At 43.5% G+C, this 24,272-nt stretch overlaps 1 protein-coding gene across 1 annotated transcript in view; it reads right to left on the reverse strand.

Annotated features, from left to right (window-relative positions):
• Positions 1-19,648, reverse strand: part of TMC2 (transmembrane channel like 2) — a 35,659-nt gene extending 16,011 nt beyond the window's left edge. The window contains exons 1-8 of the mRNA XM_035129461.2: positions 19,602-19,648; positions 17,609-17,699; positions 16,834-16,915; positions 15,537-15,643; positions 13,309-13,407; positions 9,268-9,413; positions 4,854-5,001; positions 3,365-3,553 (exon numbers count right to left, since the gene is read on the reverse strand). Of these exons, the coding sequence (XP_034985352.1) occupies positions 3,365-3,553; positions 4,854-5,001; positions 9,268-9,413; positions 13,309-13,407; positions 15,537-15,643; positions 16,834-16,915; positions 17,609-17,699; positions 19,602-19,648 (909 nt within the window). The remainder of the gene's footprint in view (positions 1-3,364; positions 3,554-4,853; positions 5,002-9,267; positions 9,414-13,308; positions 13,408-15,536; positions 15,644-16,833; positions 16,916-17,608; positions 17,700-19,601) is intronic.
• Between the last annotated feature and the right edge of the window lie 4,624 nt (positions 19,649-24,272).

The following is a 24,272-nucleotide window of genomic DNA, read 5'->3' on the forward strand; positions in this document are numbered from 1 at the left end:
TCACCTCATTCAGCAAAATGTCTTGGGCCTTGTCTCCAGGCCCAATAATATTTTCTCTCAAGAGATTCAGGAGGGGAGCAGTTACACTCCCATGCTGCCGGGCATTGACAAGATGGATTATTCTGCTTCAGCTTCTTCTTCCTCAGGTGAACACAGGGAAAAGGGAAATTGCACCAGAACTTTTTGAATATATTTAAAAATGGTATCTTAGGAATAGTATCCAATATCTATATTGTTTTGGGGGCTTGCTGAAAATGTTTCTGTTCCAATATGCCCAAGCATCTGATTTCCTTATCTACATTTAAAATTGTGTTGAGTTTTTAAGTTCTAGAAAACCATGAGTGTTAGTGGATTTTGCTGTGTTTTAGCTATTACTTTATTTGTAACCTGCTTGGAGAGCTTTTTTTTTTTAAAAAAATCAAACGGTTTATACATTTTCTAAACAAACAAAATGTGCCTCAACGCTTGGGCTAAGCTTTTCGTGAATACAGTGTGGCAGATATTAATAGTTGCAATGCTGTTCTGAAAGCATCTGTATCCTTTTGCAGAAAGGCAAGGCATAAATTTAATAGTAACAACAACAACAACAACAACAACAACAACAACAACAACAACAACAACCAAGTAGAATATTACCAGGTTTGAGGGTCTGGTGACCTCAAAGGATACCAGTACTGTACAGTAGTATGACTTAAATAAAAATACAGAGTGAGTCCTACTCAAAGCAGACCCACTGAAATTAATGGGGATGACTAACCTTGTCCGATTAAATTCAGTGGGTCTACTCCGAGTATGACTAAATTGGAGACAATCCACATGTTTGAATTGCGCAGGACATGCTCCTTAAAATGAAAGTGTGAAACAAATGCTTTCAGTTTCCAAAGCCTGCTGTAGGAACAATGTGAAATCACTTCTTATGCCAAGTGGATACGCAGCTTTATCTTGCTGAGATGGCAAGGGATCGAACCGACAGTAGGGATTTCTGTGTGAGAGCGTGAGAACACAAACGTCACAAATATCTGTCTCTTCAAACTAAATTATTGACTCGGGGAATAAAGTTGTATACCTTTCATAAGGTATACAACTTTCAGAAGGTATACATCTTCATGGTTGGACAGTGTTCTTGAAGCTACGAACATGACTGACCAAACTGCAGGAGGCAGTGGAAGACAGGAGTGCCTGGCATGCTCTGGTCCATAGGTTCACGAAGAGTCGGACATGACTAAACAACAACCACCACCTTTCATAAGGCAAGTGCGGAAATCCCTGGCATAGCTCAGTTGGCAGAGCATGAGACTCTTAATCTCAGGGCTGCAGGTTCAAGCCCCATGTTGAGCAAAAAGATTCCTGCTTTGTAGGGGGTTGGACTAGATGACTCTTGTGGTATTTTCCAGCTCAACAATTCTGTTATTCTACCTGTGTACTGAACTCCTATCGTGGCTTGGTCAGTTTGGTGGGTGGCAGCAGGAAAATGGAAAAGAAGTACTTTGGCTTTGCTTAAATACACACAGGACAATTCCCAGTAATTTTTGATTGTTTGACTAGGAGGGTGTGTGTGAGAGAGATGAGAGCTTTCCCAGGGTTGCCTAGCAACCCTAAACCACACCGTGCTTATTCCCTTCTAGGTCAGATCAGGATATAGGCTGATCATTATCAACAGAACAGAGCTGGAGGAGAGACCAGAGAACCAGGAAGAGCAGATGCTAAAACTAGGTTTCTATTCAAAGAACTCTAAATCTTGGGTCTGGCTTGTGATGCGCTGATCTTATTTTTAATAGGCCAATAAATTTTGCAGTACAAAAGCCTAGCCGTAAGCTGTGTGTGAAGAAAATTAGTTTTTCCTCTTGAAATGGGCATCTTAAGTCGTCATGTGCTTTGCCCATGGTTTGGTGTAAAATTGTGGCTATAGCTTCCCGTAATCAGCCCCAGAAACCTGGGAATCATGAGAGGAATGTGTCTGTAGTGAAGGTCTGGGAGATTTCAAATGGATAAAGAGTGTCACTTAATAACTACAGTACTGGTTGCCTCATATTGACTTGATCCCGTTAACATGAAGCAACAGAGGATATAAATGATAGTTAGCAGGGGAGTACTACAGACCAGAGTTCTTCAACTTTGGGTCTTCAGGCATTGTGGGACTACAACTCCCATCATCCCTAGTGATTGGATCAGTTGGCTGGCAATGATGGGAGTTGTAGTCCAACAACATACGGGTCCCAGTGTTGAAAGAAGGCTGTTGTGTACCATGCACAAGTCACTCACTTTCATAGGCTGTGTGCCCACTATAAACATACCTGCCAAGTTCCGGCCTGAGAAATAAGGGACTGGACCGGAAGTAGCAGACTAGTAGCGCTGCCGCCATTTTGGAACTGGGCAAAGCAGCATCAAAAGTCGCTTCTGAGCATGCTCCGCCCAGTTCCAAAATGGCCGCCGTGCCAGAATAAACCGGGAAAAAACAAAAAAATCCGTTTTTTCGGCTGGGAACAGCTGGAAAAACAGGGGTTTCCCGGGGAATATGGGAGACTTGGCAGCTATGACTATAAACTGCATTCAAAGCACATTCTTTCCATCAAAGAATTCTGGGCACTAGTTTATTAAGGTTTGCTGGGAATTGTAACTGTGTGAGGGGTAAACTTCAGTGTCCAGAATTTTTTGAAAGGGGGAAATGTGTTTCGAATGTGCTTTAAAGGCATAGTGAGCATATAGATTCTCTTTGTGGTGATCGTTCACTGCTGCTGAATATGTGTTTCTGAAGAATGGGATCGAGGAGGCTTCAGGTTTAGCTTGATAACCTTGCTTTCAGAACGACGCCAAGGGCTTTATAGCAGGAAGGTTTTAGGCGCAAAGAAAAATACCCGGTTCCACAACTTTTAAATCCCCACCCCTCATAATTATTTTGCATCATTGCAGGTTGTTCATCTGAGGGTTTCACTAACTGATTTGCCAGATCCTAGAGCAATTTTGGGAGAAAGAAGGTAAGTCTATAGACTGCAATCAGCTGTGAGTTGGCCCATGTGTCCATCTTGGCAACAAAGGGAACACAAGAGGCATGTTTTCATCGTTGACTGTGTGTATTGCCATAAATTTTTTTTTTAAAAAAGGCTGAGGAAATTCATCTGTGGTTGGCCACTGGGAGAACAGAATGCTGGACCAGATAGGCCTTGGGCCTGTTCCAGATTCTACCAATGTCTGTGAGCCATGATAGCTAAATAGAACCTCCACATTCAGAGGCAGTATTTCGCTGAATACCAGAGGTGGGGATCAACAACAGGGAAAGGGCACTACTGTACCTTCATGCCAAATGCAGCAGAACATTGACTTTGACTCAACTGAGGCAGTTTTAAAATGCTTGCACTCTTCTTACCTCATTTCTTTCATACCAGCCAACGTTTTGCATTTTGGAAAAGGCCTGGGACCGCTTAACGACAAAGTAAATGAGATAGCCACTTCCACATAAGCAACATATAATAAGTACGTTGGCCAGAACCCTCAGGAATCTTCTCAGGTGGATGTTCTCATCTTTGTTGCTTTCTTGCTCATCCACAATTGACTCCTTAAGAAATGCAATAAACCACAGGGAGAGATGATTTGCAGCCCGATCATATATATATATGTGCTTGCTTGGACACAAATCCCCACCCGTTAGTGTGTTTTGGATTGTGGAGCCGTTTGCGGAACAAATGCATTTGTGGTTTCTAAACAAAGCATTCCATATGCCCCAAAGTCTGGAATGGTTTGGGTCTTTGTTATTTGAAGGACTGTCTACATCCAAACCAACCAACCCACACTTTGAGATCAATGATGGAGACCCTCCGTGGTTGCCCACCGCAATGACTGGTAAAATTGGTGGGCACAGTGGAGAGAGGGACTGTTTCATGGTGGCCCAATGGCTTTGGAGGCTCCTCAAGACAACCTCTTTATTAAGCATTCATCTTGATTTGCTTACACAAATCCGAGGTGGACGCTGGACAATAACTGGTCCTTAACGAGGATTTGTTCTGCTTTCTTTCTGAGGAGGTTATGTGAAGCTTGCGTTTTGATCCTGATTTGCTTGCACAGTGGTTAGACGCTGTCCCATTAATACATTTTTTTAAATCCCACACTTTTTAGTGCATTTTCCATCACTTTTTTTTTAAAAAAAGCTTCCACACTCTGGCCTTTCAGGAGGGCTTTGACGATTTATTTGTTTTGGGTAACCAGTGCATGCGTGAACGATATTTTCTGCCTGTTATGGTGTTCCTTTTAGCTAACATTGTATTATATATTCTGGCCAGGTTGTGGGGTTTTTTTTTAGTATTGCCGGTTTATTATGTAAGCCACCTTGAGGGAGTTTTACTCTGAAAAGCAGCCCTATAAATATTTTAAAATAAAGTTAAACTTTAGAAAGACTGAAGCTTGTTAAGGAGAAGGTAAGGTTTGGTAGTATTGGGCACTGTCCCTGAGAAAGCAGGAAAACATCTGAATCAACTGCTTTGTTATATGGGTTGTGTTCAGTTCAATAATCATAAACTGATTTTTTTTAAAAACCCACAAAGAAGTTAGGATGTTTCTAATGTGTCTTTTGGGTTTTCAGCCTCCATTGTACAATGCAACAATAGTGTCAAGCTTTCCTTTGTGAAATGGGATAACTAGAAAGTGAAAATGAAGAGACTGATGCCAGTAGCTGGGTTGTGAAAAGAAAAAAAAACACCATTAAGCTTCCGATACAATCACGAAAGTGTGTCTAAACGTGACTCCCTAGCTATATAACATGAGTATTCTTCCCTCATTGAAATTCTGCCAAAGGTGCAATGCAGCAGCACCTCGAGAGACAAGGATCTTGCCGCAGAGAGGAAAGTTAAGGCGGTGTTTACCTTGAAACTAGTTGTAATGGATGCAAACTTGTTGTCGGCGGTCTCTGGGTTGCCTATGAGGTAGTCCCAACTAGTGAACATTTTCCAGCTAAAAATGAAGCTCGCATCATCCCCATCGCCTGTGTCTTCATGGGCATTCCGGGCCATTCTGCAGATCAACAAAGTCATATACGGTTGCTTACAATTTGCTATTCAGCCACTAGATGCCTCACTTCTGTGAACAGAGAGGTCTGTGTTTTCCAGGGCAGCACAGCTCTTTGAGACTTCTACCGTATGTGGGCATTTCAGGCAGCAGATATATATAATTGTGAATACACATCAGGGGGAGCTGATTCAGGATTCCTACATGTGTGCATTTGTGATGCCACAAACTGTCATTGCTTTTGCCTCTGAATGTGAAGATTCCATTTTAGGATGCTACCAGTAAAACAACTTTGGTTAAACTGGTTTTTTTTAAATCACAATTTCATGTTCCATATTCTTGAGAGGGTCTCTTCTCCAGTCTTCAGAGAGTGGCTTGAAGTGAGGAGACAGAAAAAGCCCTACTTTCCTTCCACTCTGCAGTTTTAATCTGAAATCTTAGGCGCAATACTGCGCCCAGAGCTCAGAAACTGCTCACGCTAATGAAATTCCCTGTCACAAAGCGCGCCTAGAACAATGGGAGTTTCGAATGCTAGGTTTGTGGGATGAAGGATTGGAATGAGAGTTGTAAGATAAATAATCCATTCCTGGCTTTGTATATGGCCCTTGAAGCTCACTTAAAATCAGGCATCCCCAAACTTCGGCCCTCCAGATGTTTTGGCCTACAATTCCCATGATCCCTAGCTAACAGGACCAGTGGTCAGGGATGATGGGAATTGTAGTCCAAAACATCTGGAGGGCCGAAGTTTGGGGATGTCTGCTTTAAATGTTTGATGTTCCTTTTTTTAGCTTTCTGATAGCCTTCAATGTACTTGCAAGCAAGGAAAAATGTTCCCATAGTGTGCTGTTAGTCCTGAGGGCATCTTCACATGTTATGTAGAAGCATTAAAAAAAGGAAAAGGATGTGTAAGTGACCCGTGCAGGCTTTGTTCAGAATTCCAGTGTGATGGCCAAAGAGGAAATATGTGCCCCTTCACCATAGTGATAAGCATGAATGTGCATCTTCAATTTCCACTTTGTTGGGACTAAGTTCCCTCTTTGCACAAAAAGTAAAAGAGGGTGTGTGTGTAAGTCACTCATGGCTAAACTCCCACAGGACATTTGGCATGTGGTTTCATACTGCACACATCTTTTCAAAAGTTCAAAGAGGGCCAGTCCAAGATGTTTTGATGCCTGAGGCAACAGACAAGAGTGCACCTCCACGTTTGAACCAGATTGGCCGCTGGGTTTTTTTTTTTTTTGGGGTCAACACCAATATTAGGCTAGCACACCTGAAGGCAGCATGCTTGCTTAGGGGGTATAGGGCAGGGTGTGTGACACATCCAGGCCTGTCCTCCAATGCTTTCCTGTTGCTCCCCATCCCCAAGCACCTGCCGTCTGAGGCTGCCATTTCATCCCGCCTAATAGCAGCCGCTGGAGCCCCTAACCAGGACCACAATGGTCAGGGAGCGGGGACTTTAAAGATTTCCTGCTGGGGCTTCCACAAAAACTTTCCCTCCGGAGCTGCTATTTGCACACAGAGGGGACTATCTATGCACCATGTTTTGGAGCATCATAGTGACACTTTCTGTTTCCTCGACAAACCTGCAGTTTTCAAACTTGTGTTTGCAGCTTAACTGTAAAGAATGAGAAGGCAGTTGTGGAGGGTCTTGGGGTGGGATGGGGCAGGAGATGCTTAACCCTTTCCTATAAAAAGGTAAAGGGACCCCTGACCGTTAGGTCCAGTCACGGACGACTCTGGGTTTGCGGCACTCATCTCGCTTTACTGGCCGAGGGAGCTTGTCTGCTGACAGTTTTTCTGGGTCATGTGGCTATCATGACTAAGCCGCTTCTGACAAACTAGAGCAGTGCATGGAAACGCCGTTTACCTTCCCGCCGGAGCGGTACCTATTTATCAACTTGCACTTTGACGTGCTTTCGAACTGCTAGGTTGGCAGGAGCAGGGACCGAGCAACGGGAGCTCACCCCGTTGCGGGGATTCGAGCCACCGACCTTCTGATCGGCAAACCCTAGGCTCTGTGGTTTAGACCACAGCACCACCCTTGTCCCTATCCTTTCCTATAGTCCCTCCTAAAATGCACACACACCCTTGCTGGGCTTAATTCCAGTCCAGTATCTGGCTGAGGGCAAAACTGCAAGAAAAAAAACCTGGACTGCTATGCCAGAAAAGTACCCACATGTCTGAATCATTTACTACATGCGAATGCCGTACTTCAATGCACCACATTGGTGCAAAAGCACTCCCTACTCCCCAAATCTCTCTCAGAGCCTCAAAACCCAATGGAAGAGTTGGAAGGGACCTCAAAGAATGTGCTGATCTCTTATGACTCTAATTCTAAGCTACTGTATAAGTCATGTTAATTCAAAGTGCCTAGCTAAACACAGGGGGATTCTAGAATCCTGACGTTGGCAGTTGCACACAGTTCAGCTGTGAAGCTGTATTTGAAACGAAATGTCGGGGGAAAGGTAGGAAGTCAGAACAGAATACAAAATGAAGCAGAGCATTTTGGCTCTAAAACGGGACTAGCCCTATCCCTAGCCGCTGCGATATAATAATTCTAGTTGTTAGGCAGCAAGGATATTCAGCTTCCTGGTGATACGGTAATTGCAGTCTGGACCCTGGTGATAGGAGGGAGCAAGGCAGCTCAGCATTTGAAAGGCGATCTCTCCCCTGCCTTTTGAGAGAGTGACCTCTGACCAGTGGGGCACCAAAGCCAGTTGGCCAGGTCTTCTTTCAGGTAGGCATCTTAAGTACCCTTTTTGCAGCATTTGTGTGGGACTGTCTTATCAAAATCGTGAGGGGGGTGGGCTCATCAGGGCCTTTCTTCACAACCTTAATGTAGGATTTATCAGCAGGTCCCAACCAACAGGAAAATCTGGAGGGGAGACTTCAGGCTTGTGAGTCTGGGATCTACCTTGTGTTTCCCTCCCTACATCCACTTTTTAAAGCAGACTGTTCTTAGGAGCAGTTTCTTCACGCCGTGTACCTGGTGTGGTTAAAATACAAGAACACCAGCTTTATAAACTGCTAGGGGTTTCAATGCACTTTCCTGCTTGCTAAAATGATGCCGTTAAAAAAATAATTACATCCCGTGACAATGGAACTGCTTTGTTAGCACTCCGAGAAGAAAAGAACGGAATGGATGAGTGCAGTGACTTGCCCTGCTCCAAGAAGCTTCTCGAGGACAGAATTGGGGAGAGAATTACGGATAACAATAAGCCAGGACAGAAAGCACTGCTTAGAAAGAATGATGCCTTTGTGGGAATTGTAATTAGGGGGCTTTAATGTGGGCCTGTCCTTACATGCACTTGAAGATGTTGCTTTTAACTAAGGTGCAGCCACATATTTTCATAACATGGGTTACCCAGTGGTGCAATGAAGTGCGGGCATTTGCACGTAATGAACAATTCATGGGGTGGGTGCCAAGCTGGGTCTTTGGACCAGGTGAAATGAAGCCTAGTTTTGCCCCTGCTCTGAGTAATTTATAAGGGACTGTCTGGGAAACACAGGGTGTGTTGGCCTTAAGAGTTCCTGGGTTTTACGAAGTTTAGGGGAGGGGGGGGTCTGCCATGGAAACAAGCAAACTGCTTTGACCCCAGAGTAGCAGGGGCAGACTTTGTTGCTATGTCACCTTGTGCGAGTCCAACACTTGACCATAGCTGCCAAGTTATCCCTTTTTTTAAGGGATTTTCCCTTATGCTGAGTAGGCTTCCTCGCGAGAAAAGGGAAAACTTGGCAGCTATGCACTTGACACCCTCTCCAGCCCTCGCCCTGCCTTCCCAAAGTCAGGTAAGAGGTGCCAGGCTTGGGGAAGGAGGAAGGAGGGCTCTAGGATCCTGACAGAGCCCTCATGCCTCCTTTCTGAATCTAGGCAAGCACTTAATGGGCTTTAAGAAGGTGTCCTCCTTGACTCCGTCCCCAATGTGGGCGAACTGCTGGCACTGCCCTAAAACCGCCTCTAGGTGTATGATATGGCAGCTGGAAGTTCCACCTGTGTTCCCTAGTGAGTTGTGGGCCAAGGAGTGCAATGAGCATGGGCTCAAAGCCTTTATTTCTAAAAAAAAAATAATTGCTTTGGTGCATCCCAGGTCCCCTCCCACCTGGGCTGCAAGATTAGGAGGGCGGTGGCAGCAACTAACAGAGAAAACTCAACTGGGAGCGCTGGGGCAAGGGAGGTGGGTGACAGGCTCTTCTGAGCATAGCCTGTTCGTACATACGCTAACACTACCAGTTTGTCAGAAAAAGCCATGCTAAAGAAAGAGCTGGACTTACGATCTTATGACAACTATTATACTGTATCCATATACACCGACAACGCCAACCATGAAATATGCCATTGGCAGCCTGTACTTTAGCCAGCCAATTGTCCTTTGGTTGTTGTAGTAGCCATAGAAAACAGCAGAATACTTAATGTAGCCCTAGAAGGGGAACAAAACAGCCTAAATCAGTTTGAGCATATTATATGTTCATTTTTATGCATATCAGATCTAAACATAATTTCACAATCAGCATTGGGTGCAAGCCTACTGAGGGCGGCAACCTGAATTCAGTTTGCTCCTCATTGCGGAAATGAGATGCCCATTCATGACTTCGCTGGTGTGCTGATTGACGCCTGCCATTGTGGCGGACACTTTTTATTGGGCCCAAGAGATCATATAAGCAGAAGCTTTAGTTGCATTTCCTTTTGGACTGTGCTAAGCAATTTTTCAGCCCATTGCTTATTCAAACTTCCCACTGAGTTCAATCTATCTTACACCCCAGGAATTGTGCTTAGGGTGGCAACAGTCCTAGTCTGATGAGCAACTCCTCAGCATTAGGACATGAAATGTATTGCTTTGCATCTCCCTGTTGCAGGGATCAATTTTTCACTCTTGCGTACGGCCCCAGTGAAGCAGCATCCGGGAAAGGCTGCTAAAATTAATTTTCATTATTCCTTTGCAAGTTATCTGTGTGCTGCTACCTCTGCCGCGTGTGCAAGAAAAGAAGCAAAAATAGAAGTTGAGCAGAGAGGTCACAGATTGCTATTTCATAGATGTTACTATGTCAGATAGAATTCTCGTACAATCTCCAGATCAGCTCCATTGTCCCCGAGACAGACAGACAGACAGATTTCCTTTCCCATGTTATGCCTTCATATCTCTATGAGTGTGACATGTCTGTCTTCTAAAACAATATTGGAAGAGACTCTAATCTCCCCCCTCGACATTCAGTCAAAAGGTGATACACAGAGTAGACTCACTGAAACCACTGGGCTTAAGTTCACTGATTTCAATGGGTCTGCTCTAAGTCTAAGGGCTTATCCACATTTACCTTTCCTTTGTTCTTTCCAGGCATGGTCTGCACTTTAAAATTCTGAGCGTCCTTTTTTTTTTGCCACAGAGCTTTCCCCACAAAAGCCTACTCTCTAAAGCTCAATCAGAGCAAACATCAATTCATGGAAAACCAAAATTCTCATGAACTGGCAGGATGATGGGGAGGAGGAGGAAGAGGATCCCGGTGAGAGGTGTAGCCAAGACTGGGACACACCGGGGCAAGCTGGGGATGGGGAAGGAGAGCTTGGAGTTTGGGGTTGGAAGTACTCATGGGGTGATGGAAGATGATGAGGGGATGGGAGTCAGTGCACAGGAACCAGAGCAGCAGGGCCCATCACCAGACCCAGAGGGACCCATGTCTCTATGAATGTGGTGGGCTCTGAAGAGTAGGGAGCAGCGGGAGGGGTGTTCCAGGAGGCTGAGTTGGCAAAGGCCAACAGGCCATCTCCCTAGCTGGCCAGGTGGAGCTCGCTAGCTCTGGGAGGAGGGGTGTGATTCCTCAGCTGGAGGAGGCTCTCAACAGGCGAGGGTCGCAGGCTTCATCAAGCCCAGTTGCTGCAATACGCATGCAAAGTACACAAGGGAAGCAGAGCTGAGGTTGATGGACCTTGGCTTGGGTGCTTCTGGGCTTCTACGAAACTATGTTTCAGGTTTGACTCTGGACCATGGGTAGGCAAACTAAGGCCCAATCCAGATCCGGCCCAATCACCTTCTAAATCCGGCCCGCGGATGGTCCAGGAATCAGCGTGTTTTTACATGAGTAGAATGCGTCCTTTTATTTAGAATGCATCTCTGGGTTATTTGTGGGGCGTAGGAATTCATTCTCCCGCCCCCCCCCCCCCAAATATAGTCCACCCCCCTCAAGGTCTGAGGGACAGTGGACCAGCCCCCTGCTGAAAAAGTTTGCTGACCCCTGTCTGGACTGTATCCTGACTGCTGGACTTCAGACTTGGCTACTTGGATTGACCCTGGATTCCATTTCCTGACCCCTGGACTTGCTGCCAGGTAGGCCAGGGGTTCAGGACGCATATTGACATTTGCTAAAGAGCAGTTTTTCACAAGGAATGCTCAGGGGCAAACCCTCCCCCCAAAAAGGACCCACGCTTGGACATTTAAGCACAAATCTGTGCCTGGAAAAAGCGGGGCAAAAGTGTGGATAAGCCCAAACTTGATATATTTAATTTTATTCAGTTATTGAATTCATAAGGCCTTTTCTTTTCTTTTTTGCGTAAATTGTCTGGAATACACAGCCATTTCATTCTGATATCTACCAGACAGCGGCTGCATTCTGACCTAACGCTGATCTACAAAGCACTGCTTGTTGAACCATACTGTGCTCTGCACACAGGCTGCGTGCTGGTCTATGCTTGAGTTCTTGCAAGTGTTACTTCTGAACCAGCACTTGTGGTCGGTTTCTCCCAATCAAGCAAGCCATCACTGGGAAGCAAAATACAAACATTGGCTTCAGTTTGTGGTTTGTTTGCAGAGAAACGAACCATGATAACTGCACCTAATACGAAAGTCAGCTGGTCTATGGTTTGTTTCCTCCCCCCCCCCAACTACGGGAGGAGCAGAGCATAGTTTGTTGACCTAGCATGATGTCTGAACGTGGCTAGGGTTAGCTTTGCTGCTCTTGCTGTGTCATATCAAATACAAAAGGCTCTTTTCCTTCTTCTCTGCCACAGCAGAGTTGCTGCTGAGACTGTAGCTGTGGGAAGAGGGCAAATAAGGGCCACCATGCAGCCCTGTGGATACAGGGTCAGAATCTATTGTGTGCGTTGTTGGGACAGCTAAAGGCAAAAAGCACAACGGAAAGTCAAACACAAACGAGTTCTGTTTCGGTGTTCATTAGAAAGTTTTTTCCCCAGCTTGGGGTCTTGCTCTGTGCTTACATTTTTATTTCGCTGGCTTTCCCCACTGCAAGAATAAAATGAAGATTATAGCCTCCAGAACACTCTGTCAGAAATGGTGTCTTGAGCTCAAATGAAGCCTATTCTTTTTCCTCCGCTGTCCTCTTTTATGAAACCCATTTGTTGAGAAAGTCTCTCTGATAAGCGCTTTCAAAAGCAGGGTCTGCCAGGATCAGCGCTGCTGACTGTTCATCTACTTCCATGCTTAAATCTCATCTCAGCGTTTCCCAGATATTATGCTTATGGTGCAGTTTGTGCTGAGTTTCACTGCCTTTGCAGACAGATTGGCTCTGTGGACCTTTGAGGCAGCAATATGGTGTATGGATCCCTACTAAGGGGAAGGCTAATGTTTAGTCCATCCGTACACACAGGGAGGATTCTTGGGACTGGTTCACACATACATCTACATTGCTTGATTTGATTTCAGCCCAGACACTGAGATGTAGTTTCAAAGGTCTTCTGGCGGTTCCCTCACTGAGAGGTGAAGTTTCAGGGAACCAGGCAGAGGGGCCTTCTTAGCGGTGATGCCTAAACAGCTTGAGGCCGTGCGACTCGAAAGATTGCCTTCTCCCTTAAGTACGGTACTTGCCCCAACCTTAAGATCAGGCATAGGCAAACTCGGCCCTCCAGCTGTTTTGGGACTACAACTCCCATCATCCCTAGCTAACAGGACCAGTGGTCGGGGATGATGGGAATTGTAGTCTCAAAAGACCTGGAGGGTGAGTTTGCCTATGCCTGCTTAAGATCTTCAATAGACCCTCCAGACCCTCCCTGGTATGTAGAGAAATGCCCTCCTAGAGAGGTTTGGCTGATCCCCCAACACTTTGGACTTCTTGGAGCTCGGCGAAGGCATTTTTGTCCTTGGGCTTTCAGTTATAGTAGGCACATTTATTTTAGTGCTTTCAGATCTCTGCACTAAGTTATTCCCCTTTCTGGTTTTATTTGCTAGTTTTAAATTGTTTTTTGTATCATTTCAATGTTGCATTGTATTTTGTATATTTAATGGTCTGCGAATCACCCAGAAAATCAGTTCTATGGGTGTTATACAAATGAATTAAATAAATAAATGAGACAAATCTGAAGACACCTACCTCAAAATCCCAAAGAACAGAGAAATCCATGGCAGTTTTTTGCTCAGCCCTGGGTACAATTTTTCTTGGTATGCTTCCATATGGTGCTCCCATTAATATCTGGAACAAGTTAATCATAATTTTTTTTTCAAAAGATAACTTCTGAGGCATTGAAAATGTCCTTCATTTCCCAACCCATCAATAACAGCATAGCAACTTGCCTTTCCTGTTGGTAAGGTGTGTTGTTTTTTAAAATGTGAGACAAATGGGCTGATTTACATGAAAAGAAATATCTGTCCCTCTATCCAGAAAATATTCTGCATTCCAGCTGTAATGGATGAGGAAGGTGGGTTTGGGGCTAGCTATAAGAGGAAAGAGGTGGGAGACTGAGAAGGTCTAAAGGTGGAGCTGGCAAGCAATGTAATCTTGGGGTAGCAGCTCCTAGTCATCTTTTAAAAGAAAGTTTCTAGCCCTCCTAGAAAGAAAGTTTTGGGGCAAAATGTAGAGATTCATTCTAAGCCTCAATGTTATCACCAATTACTGGCTGGTGTTAATAGTCTCTTTACTGTTTTAAGCAGGCTTAGTTGTGAAATATTCACAGTGGCAAAATTATATCTGGGCATTGTAATCCATATAAATATGGATTTTTACTTGAATACATTAAGGAAACTAGTAACCATTATTTTATGAACAGATTTCTTCTGTTCTTTTTAGCAACAAAACTTTTTACAACATCATTTAAAACCAGTTCCACACCAGAATGGCATTGTTGATGTTGTATATGGATGCCATGTCAAATTAATTCAACAAAGGCTAATTTTTAGACTAGGGAACCACAGAATGAGAATGATGTCTCCTATTAGTTAAGAAATCTTGTGATTTTACAATGGTCTCCCTTTTTATATTGTTAACACTGATCATATAGTTAACACTGATCTGTTAATAGCTTGTATCCGTACTGTCCTTCCTGCTTAGAAATAAAATAAAATAAAATAAAATAAAATATTGAAACTAAGAAAATTCAGCATAAAACCCCAGTCACTCATACACTTAAACATTCTCCTTTCACAACTAATGTGTGAAGATCATATTTTACATAGCAGTAATCTGAATTCTGCTCATTTTTGGCTGATGGCAGAATTCTTGGGGGATGTCATGGGTTATATTTCCCCTGAATGCCGTAAAAGGATTATGTTTATCTCTCTATGCAGCACACATTCCTCTACAAAAAGCTGGATCAAGTTGGGGGCATTGTTCATGCCTGGAGAGAGGCTTTGTACTACAGCATCCCAAAGATTGTGAAGTAATCTTTGTTTGTGCTGTGTGTGTGTGTGTGTGTGTTTGCATGCAAGAATTCAGGACGATGGGGCTGATAGATGATAGCAGCAAGAGGCTAGGGTGAATTTGATAGCTCCATTCAGAGAAATGTGCCGTTGCTGCCTGCACATATTAAAATTAGGAAGCAATGTAAGGCGGGGTCCAGGGTCCAGACTATGGTTTGTAAGGGGACCCCTGGAGGGTTAAGTCCAGTCAAAGGTGACTATGGAGTTGCGGCGCTCATTTCGCTTTCTGGACGTGGGAGCCAGCGTTTGTCCATAGACAGCTTTCCAGGTTATATGGACAGCATGACTAAACCACTTCTGGCACAACGGAAAACCATGACGGAAACCAGAGCACATGGAAACGCCATTTACCTTCACTCCACAGTGGTATCTATTTATCTACTTGCACTGGCATGCTTTCAAACTGCTCGGTTGGCAGGAGCTGGGACAGAGCAACGGGAGCTCACCCCTTCATGGGTATTCGAACCACTGACCTTCTGATCGGCAAGCCCAAGAGGCTCACAGCGCCACCCCTATTTGTATCCAGTGTTGTGAGAGCAGAGTTCAGCTTTCCTCTCCTATTCCTGGGCACCCCAAAACCTGCTTTTGAGGGTCCCCATGCACATAAAAAGCTGGCTCTAGGCCACTGGCCAATCTATTTCAATATTGTCTACGCAGTGTGGCAGCAGCTGTCCCAGCTTTCAGACTGGGGTCTCTCAATGTAGAATGAACCTAGAACCTTCTGAATGCAAAGCAGATGCTTTCTGCCCCCTGCCTTTCCCTAGAGGTCTGCCCCGGTGTTCTACATGCAATGTGTTAAATAGCCTGTGTAGACGGTATGACTTATTGCAACATGAGCTGATGCAACTCAATGTCTTCTGGGTCCAAACCATTTTTTTTATTAAGGATTATTATTTCCATACTTACCTCTGGAATTATAACTAATCCAAATATCAAGCCAAACAGGACCAAATTCACTCCATACATCCAACGTAGAAATATGAAATAGGAGGCCACTGAAGAACCAAAATGACCTTAAATAATGAGAAGGCGTCATTAGAAAGGTGCTGAGTTCAAACAGAATTTTCTGTGGTACAGGGCTGGCCCAGGATGCTTTGCCACTGGAGGCAAAACTTCGCCTCTGCTACCCACCATAACGGTGTCCCTCTGCCACGTCCTGCTCCTTGTTGCCTTTTCTTCAGCCTGCCAGCAGCTTACCAGTTAATCTCACAAACCATTCCTGGCTCTGACACACTGAGCAGGTGGCCATCCTCTTATCGCTGGTGAACTATTGACACTCCCATGTCAACCTTCATTCTGTCAAATGCTTTTGGTGCCAGGTAACTTTCTTCACTGTAAGTCAAGCCCTATAACAACGCAGGCACCTGCCACTTAAGGTTCTCCTTGCCTGATGCTTCTCTACCTAGAGCTGTGCCTATAAGAGAGAAAGAAACTGTGCCCACATGGTTCTACCTGCTTCAGAGGGAAAGGTTGTGCCCCCCCACACACACTGCTTCTGCTGCCTGTATCAATGAGAGAAACTGATCCCTGCCGACGTCTCAAGGGAAACTGACTGGCATTATGAGTGCATACAGAGGCAGGCCAGATCAGGAGTGCCAACTTGGCCCTGTCACTGTGCGTGCCAGGGGCACCATAATTTGTGGGCGCCCAACCCCTTCATAAGGAATTTTGTGGGTGCTCAGGCACCCAGGGCCCCAGGGAATTGGCACCTATGGTTCCGATGAAGAAGAGACCATGGTGACAATAATGCAAGAAATGAATCATAGAATTGTAGAGTTGGAAGGGACCCTGAGGGTCATCTAGTCCAACCCCCTGCAATGCAGGAATTTGCAACTGGCCCATACAGGGATCAAATCTGCAACTTTGGTGTTATCAGCACCACACTATAACCAACCGAGCTATTGTGGCCTTCATGCTCACAGCCATTTCCATGAAAAAGGTGCCTCTTGCCCTTCAGAACAGGCAGAGTTTTCAACGTTTTTCTTGACCTCTCATCCTCTCAAAACACAACTTTGGCGTCTCCTTAGGCAGGCCTGCGCCATACTCATGGTTTTTGAGCACATGGGACAACTACCCTTGCTGGCTTCAGTGAATAAATGGAAACCATTGATGAGGAATAAGGAGCCAACAGGTGAAAAACTGGAGAAATATCAGGGAGTCAACCCGAGGGTTGTAGTTATTCCCATAGAACAATGAAACTTACTTTCCACTTCTTTTATCTTCATTTCCCATGGTATACACTGTGTCTTAAAATTGTCAAAATCTCTCTTGAACTTGACCCATTTCTGGAAAGAAACACAGTAGGAGATAATGTTGCTACGGGGCTGCAGACAGAATTGTGAAATTGTTAAAATTATTTATTGCTGTCCTGAAAAACTAAAGATGAGCCCCTCATCTAAAACTGCTGGATTTCAACTAGACTGTGACATTGAGCTCTTTTGATCGATGACAGGGAGAACAAGTGGACTTCACTTTGGCTCTTCTTTCCAGCAGTATACTTTACCATAGACAGAGTGAGGAAGCTGATTTTTGAGTGTCATGAAAGGGCAGCAAATTGATTGATTATTATTACTATTACTCCCAGGGAGAGGTATATGTGGGTTGTTGTTTTTTTTGTCAAAAGTGCCAGAATAACTTAACTGGCCTTGGATACTCTGTGCCTTGACCTGAAAGAGGCCATTTGCATCTTTGCCTTTGTCAAATAAATATGTTGGGCAGCCCTGTTTAATGTGAGGAGACACCTAAGTACTGTAAGGAATCCTCATTCATACTGCCTTCCCTATTTAGCCGCGGTTTGGTTCTTCCATTTATTTCAACGTCGACTGTGCTTGAAATATGTATTTCAAGTATGGCTTTAAAAAACTCAACATTTTGAATTCCTGCACTTGCATTTTCGCTGCAAAAAGCGCAGCAGCAAAAATGCACCATACAAATTATGGAACAATCTTACATTCATCAGAGTTCTTCATATCGCTTACCTTTGCCATCATCATTTTGTAGGCATACAACTTTTTCCCTTTGCCTTTTCCCAAGGCACCTTCAAACTTTTCCACAAAAGCTTGAGCCTCCCTAATTTAAAGTTTGAAAAAGTGGTTATATTAACAACAACAGCAATAATAATAATAATTCATATTGGGAAGTTGGTAGAAGCTTTAACACTTACCGTTGTGTTGATCACAAATGCAATATAACCAATGAAGTCACAGTGCTGGAGTTCTAAAGCAGTGCCAAGGCCTGAGTTTCATCATGAAGGAATCTGAAGTCATGTCTGCTATCATGTTATACAAAAGGGTTCTTATCCAACATTTCTCCTCCGTGGTGATATTTACACTGTAACTGTAAACTGGTTTAATTGCCATGGTTTCTCCTCTCTCAACACAGTGACTTGGTCATTGTTGCATCATTGACAACTTTCTTAGTAAGATGGCAAGCCACATTATGTTGAGGTAGTCCTCTCTGTGTCTCCCTCCCTAGTTACTTCAACTGACAAACTCCAAATGTCAGGTGACCAGTTTACTCAGATTTGGAACTTTCAGTGAGTACTAAAGGTTGTATCTTAATCACAAAAGCTACATTTTCCCACCCCATGAGGGGTTACCGATCTACACGGTTCTCTGTGGTGCCTTGAATTGGTGGGGGCATTGAAGTTACTGGACACGACTCACTTGAGTTCCCTAATTTCAGTTGGTTTATTCTGAGTAGGGCTTAATTAACTACAACCCTCATTCCTTCCATTGTGTTTCCTTGATACTTTAGCATCTAGTAACTCACCCTGCTTTCTCTTCTAGCTCTACATGTGGGTCTTTGTATGAAATAATGTGGACATAATTTTGCACTATATTATTATTACTGTATTATGATGATGATGATGATGATGATGATTATTGATATACTTCCCATTTTCTAGTTGAAATTCATGGTGAATGGTGAATATAAAATAATCCACAGTTCAACTAAATCATAAATCAAATTATTAGCAGAAAAATCAAGACTAAAATAGCAGAGACAAAATGATTATTGAACATAAATATGCCAAAACAAAATAAAAAAATCCTTCCAGTAGCACCTTAGAGACCAGCTAAGTTTGTCATAAGTATGACAAACTTAGCTGGTCTCTAAGGTGCTACTGGAAGGATTTTTTTATTTTGTTTTGACTGCGTCAGACCAACACGGCTACCTACCTGTAACTATAAATATGCCAAAAAGAGAAAATATTCAGCCAAGGGCCTTCTTAAACAGCCAAAATGAACCATTAGGTTTTAAAACAGTTAATGTACACATGAAGCCTTATACTGAACCAGGCAATTGGCTCAGTTGTCTGGTCTGAGTGGCAGCAGCTGCCCCAGGCAGAATGCTCTCCTTTCACTGCTGAGATACCAAGGACTGAGCTTGACTGAGCAAGCAAGCAAGCAAGCAAGCAAGCATGGTGTACCATTGAGCTTTAGCTACTCCCTGATGCTGGCCAGTAAACATTATTAGCTGAGGGCACATTGCGTCATTCACTGGAAGAGCCTGGCAGCTGTACTCCACAAATCAGTAATTGATGCAATATGTTTCTCCTAACGTCTTCCAAATATCTAACACCTGAAAGCTCTTGGGAAAGGATCACTTTGGTTCGTATATATAGCAAAAAGCATAAATAATCAAAGAAGAGCAGAGAGCTTACTTCAACAAGGTTTCTGAAAGCCAGGCATTTAGGTGTGTGTGTTTTAATTGAAGCAATAAAATGAGCCAAAGCTGGGTATCAGTTGAAGAGATTTCCTCTCATCATCCGGCCTTCAGTTACAAAGACCGATAACAGATTCCTGCTTTCAGTGTTCTTGTTAAGGCAACCGATGTGGCAAACATGGGTTGCTTTCTCAAAATGATTTAGTGGTTGCAGGGCAGTGTATGCAGTTTTGAAAGCGAACCCTAAACACATACATATCCTTTGTGAAAATCGACATCACTGCGGGAAGTGTTGCAGGCTACCTCAGCACAGCTAATTTCTTTGCCATCCGCCAGGGTTTGTTTCTCATGATTGAAATGAGTTTCTTCTTCTCCTCCACTTGCTCCTTTAGCTTGGCCAGTTCCTCTTCGCATAGAGACTCATCGTCTGAGGAGGTGGGAGATGAGGAAGAACTAGGAATAAAAAGACAGGATCAGGACCAGGGACAGTTCATTCCTTTATCCGTGTGGTGAGTGCTTTGAAACCTTGCATGTATCAGCTCATCAAATGTGTTCAGCTCACCATGCGCAGTCATTGCTATGCACAGGATCCAGTGTTTTGTATTCCATTGCAAAAACAGGAGTAACACGTGCAAAAATACCCTGCATTTGATGACAGGTGTTGACCATGGATAGATGCATAGCTTGGCATCTGTCACATACTTTATGGCTATTGTGTGTTGAGTAAACGTGACTTGGCTATAAACATGTGATGTGATGGTAGATGTAAGATACTGGGTGACTTGGTCAATATTATCCGTTACTGATAAAGGATGGAGATGAGTGGACACTGATGCCTGAATAAGCAACACGCTACAGTGGTACCTTGGTTCCCAAACGCCGAAAACCCGGAAGTAAGTGTTCCGGTTTTTGAATGTTTTTTTGGAAGCTGAATGTCTTATGCAGCTGTTGGCTATTGTTTCTGGGGTGCCTGCACCAATCAGAAGCTGCACCTTGGTTTTCGAACATTTCAGAAGTCAAATGGACTCCCGGAACGGATTTAGTTTGGTGCTTTTGTTTTTGCTATCTATTTTTTGTTTTTGTTTTTGAGGCTTTTTCGGTTCATTTGTTTTTGTGACTGTGTGGAACCCAGTTCAGCTACCGATTGATGTATTGTGTGACTGCGGAAATGGATAAAAGCCCCTCATCCAAACAATGACTATCATCAGTGCAGATAAGTTTTGTTTTTTTAAAAAATTATCATCTACAATATTGTCTTATTTATTTTATAGTACAGTACATTGATAACAATAACAATAACAATAACAATAACAATAAGAGCTGTTTGGCAGTGGATTGGTCTCCCATGGGGAGGTGGTGAACTCTCTTTCATTGGAGATTTTTAAGCAGAGACTGGATGATCATCTGTCATGGATGCTTTAGCTGAGATTCCTGCATTGTAGGGGGCTGGACTAGTTGACTTTTGGGGTCCCTTCCAACTCTACAATTCTATGATTCTATGACTTTCTTAGAGTGGCTAGAGAAACCCAGCCAGATGGGTGGGGTACAAATAAATTGTTGTTGTTGTTGTTGTTACAAGTTACATTGATTATTGCTTTCAGTTTATGAATCAATGGTCTCGCTAGATAGTAAAATTCATGTTAAATTGCTGTTTTAGGGGTTGTTTTTAAAAGTCTGGAACGGATTAATCTGTTTTGCATTACTTTCTATGGGAAAGCGCACCTTGGTGTTGGAACGCTTTGGTTTTGGAACGGACTTCCAGAACCAAGGTACCACTGTATTTGCATTACTCTTGAAAGGCACACATCATTAAATCTCAATTTATCTTAGTGAAGTACACAGAAGTGGTGCTGGGAAAGCAATGGACTCCACAAATGTTTATTTTGCTAAGAAGAGGAGTGATTTAAATGTTTGTGTGCCATTCAGAACTGATAAAGAAGCATAGACTTTTTGTAAATAGTTATCTGTATCCAATGCCCAAATATCAAAATGCTTAAGCATATTTAGTAGTCTTTACCTCTCATCTGCATTTTTCTTCTTCTTCTTCTTCCCTTTTGTTTTCTTGTTTGCAGCATCTTTTTGCTCTTTGCTGCAAGCAGTTTTCCCTCCCTTTTTCTTCCCTTTTGCTGTTTCCTCCATTTCACTTTCTTCATCTCCATCAACATCATTCCCCGCTTTCTGATTTTTCTTTTTATTTGTTTTCTTCCTCCTGGAACTCTCTCCATCATCCTCTTCACTTTCATCATCAGCATCCCTCTCATTTTCTTTTTTTGTTGCCTTAGCAGTTTCCTTTGTATTCCGCCTTCTGACTATCGTTTCATCCTCTTCCTCATCTGTATCCAAGGGAGAAATGCTTGGTTTCAATAAAACTCCCATCAGTTAATAAGGAATAGCCTACTAGTACAGACAAGTAATCAGATACATGAAAATAAGCTGATAAAATGCAGGCTAGACAATGCTACCATTCAGTGGATTTGTAACTGGCTCACTGATCAAACCCAAAGGGTGCTCATCAATGGCTCCTCCTCATCCTGGAGAGTAGTGGCTAGCAGGGTGCCACAGGGTTCTGTCTTGGGCCCAGTCTTATTCAACATCTTTATCAATGACTTGGATGATGGGCTTGAGGGCATCCTGAGCAAGTTTGCAGAGGACACCAAATTGGGAGGGGTGGCTAATACCCCAGAGGACAGGATCACACTTCAAAATGACCTTAACAGATTAGACAACTGGGCCAAAGCAAACAAGATGAATTTTAACAAGGAGAAATGTAAAGTACTACACTTGGGCAAAAAAAATGAAAGGCACAAATACAGGATGGGAGTTCCCAACTGCAATTGTGTGACGCCAAAATATTTTCATGGAAGGCAAAAGATTTATACGATCTGAAGAGAAACGAGAGCATTTTCGGACGCACCCCATCGCCACCCCCAGTTCCTTTTGGTCTCTCTTTTGGCCCAAACCATCAGCCTGAAAAAGATTAGCCACCCATTTTAAGGTAAGCACACACACACACACACACACACACACACACACACACACACACACTGACGGCTGACGATCACTGAACAATTGCTTATGTCACTGCCTGTATGCATCAGTTTATACACACTGCATGTAATTCTTGGCAGCTGCTATTAATCTATCATTTACCTTCACTTTCTGAGTCGCTCTCCAGCTGGCCATCTATCTCCATCCCAACTGCAAAACAGCAAATGGAATGATCACATTTATTGTTGGTACTTCAGCATAACAGTAGATAACTCATAAAGGGGGTGGGGAAAACATCTCCTAACTTTGGGCTAGAGAAAAGTAAGTTTAAAACCATGTACAATTCTATTTCCCCCCTGCTTTGCTATTCTTAACAATGTGCAAATTACTGATTTGCTTTTTCTTGCAAAGGAATCTCAAATACATATTCATTGAGCATTGGGTATGAATTTAAAGCCAAGTTATTTCCCACAAGGTCCAAGAAATGGTGACCAAATACAGGTGACCCCATACAAACCATCTTCCATAATGACCTCCAGTTCACACTTCTCCTTCTTCTTCTTCTTCGGCATCTTTTTCTCTCTTGCTTGAGGATATTATGGCCACCAGTTATATATATGCAGTTGCGTGCTAGGCTGCCTTCTTCGGCTACCCGCTGCTGTTCACAAAGCACTGCCGTCAAGTCAACCTGCAACTACTAGTTCTCACAGACATTGTTCTTCTGTTACACAGCCGCTTCAGCTTACAGACTGCCGGCTGAGAGGAGATTCGCGGTACCAATCCTATCCAGCCACTTTCAGCTCTGATCTTTTTTCGACACGGAAAGCACCTGTTGGCATTACATTGCACAACATTACTTAAACATGAAGGAAAGCCCTTTGGAGAATGCTCCGCGATGTCTTTGGGGAGAGCAATGCAAATTCTAGTGTACACAGCACTGTGATGGCTTGAGGATCTCATTCGTGGCAGAAATGTTTGACAAACCCTTTGCCAAACTTGAGGCATTCCTAGATCCCACGACGCACAGGCCCCAGATCTTTTTATCTAAGGGTCTCCTATATTTCTGGGTGAATTAGGAAGAAATGGAGCATATGGAGGGTATTAAGTGAGCGTAATGGAATTGTTCTGGAGCAGAATCTGTTGGAAAATTGGGAGCAAATGAACAGATTTGGGGTGAGCTGGGTGGCATTCAAATTAAAAGAAGAACTTAGTGGGCCACAGGAGTACTTCAACACAGAACCCTTGGCCCACACACTGAATTAAAGTTACGCATCATAAATTAAAGTTTTTGTAATATAGTTAATCTTGAATATACACAATATGTTTAATTGAATATATATAATTAATTGCAAAATACGAAAGCAGGTGAAGACTCAAGTGATGTCATACGTATATGTAGCCATCATAGGGGTCAACTCCTAGTTGCTGCCCCCCCCCAGTGTTGATGGGCATTGCCATTCAAATGGTGTGCATGTACCACATCTTGGGATCAGTTATGTGGGGTGTGGCTTACCTGGTCTCCCCCCCCCCCATATTTTATTGAAGTTGGCATCCCTGGTAGTCATAACATGTTTCAGTGCCATCTGTTGCCAATGAAAGCTATTGCTTCTGATACCGTACTCAAGGTATCCAAAGATGATCATACTTACATTTTTTTCTAATAGTTTACGTTGTTGCTGGGGACTGCTAAAAAAATATAGGCCTCCCAAGGGCTGTGGGTTACACTACCCTGTTTTACACCATCCTTCTGGAGCTTCCTGGAAGCAACTGGCTGGCCTCTATTGGAAACATATTGCTGTGTGGTAGATGGATTTTTGAACTGATGGAGCAGGCAGGAATCTTCTTATATCCTTTAAATGGTGCATCCTTTGTACGGTAGTCCTTCCTTAGAGGCACAAATAGATGCAAATGTAAATATTCTGTAGAATCTGTCCAGGCAAGATATAAGAAATGATGGTGCGTGAGAGCAGGAGAAAGAAGGGAGCA

This window comes from Zootoca vivipara, chromosome 12, assembly GCF_963506605.1.
Source record: "Zootoca vivipara chromosome 12, rZooViv1.1, whole genome shotgun sequence".
Lineage (NCBI taxonomy): Eukaryota > Metazoa > Chordata > Lepidosauria > Squamata > Lacertidae > Zootoca > Zootoca vivipara.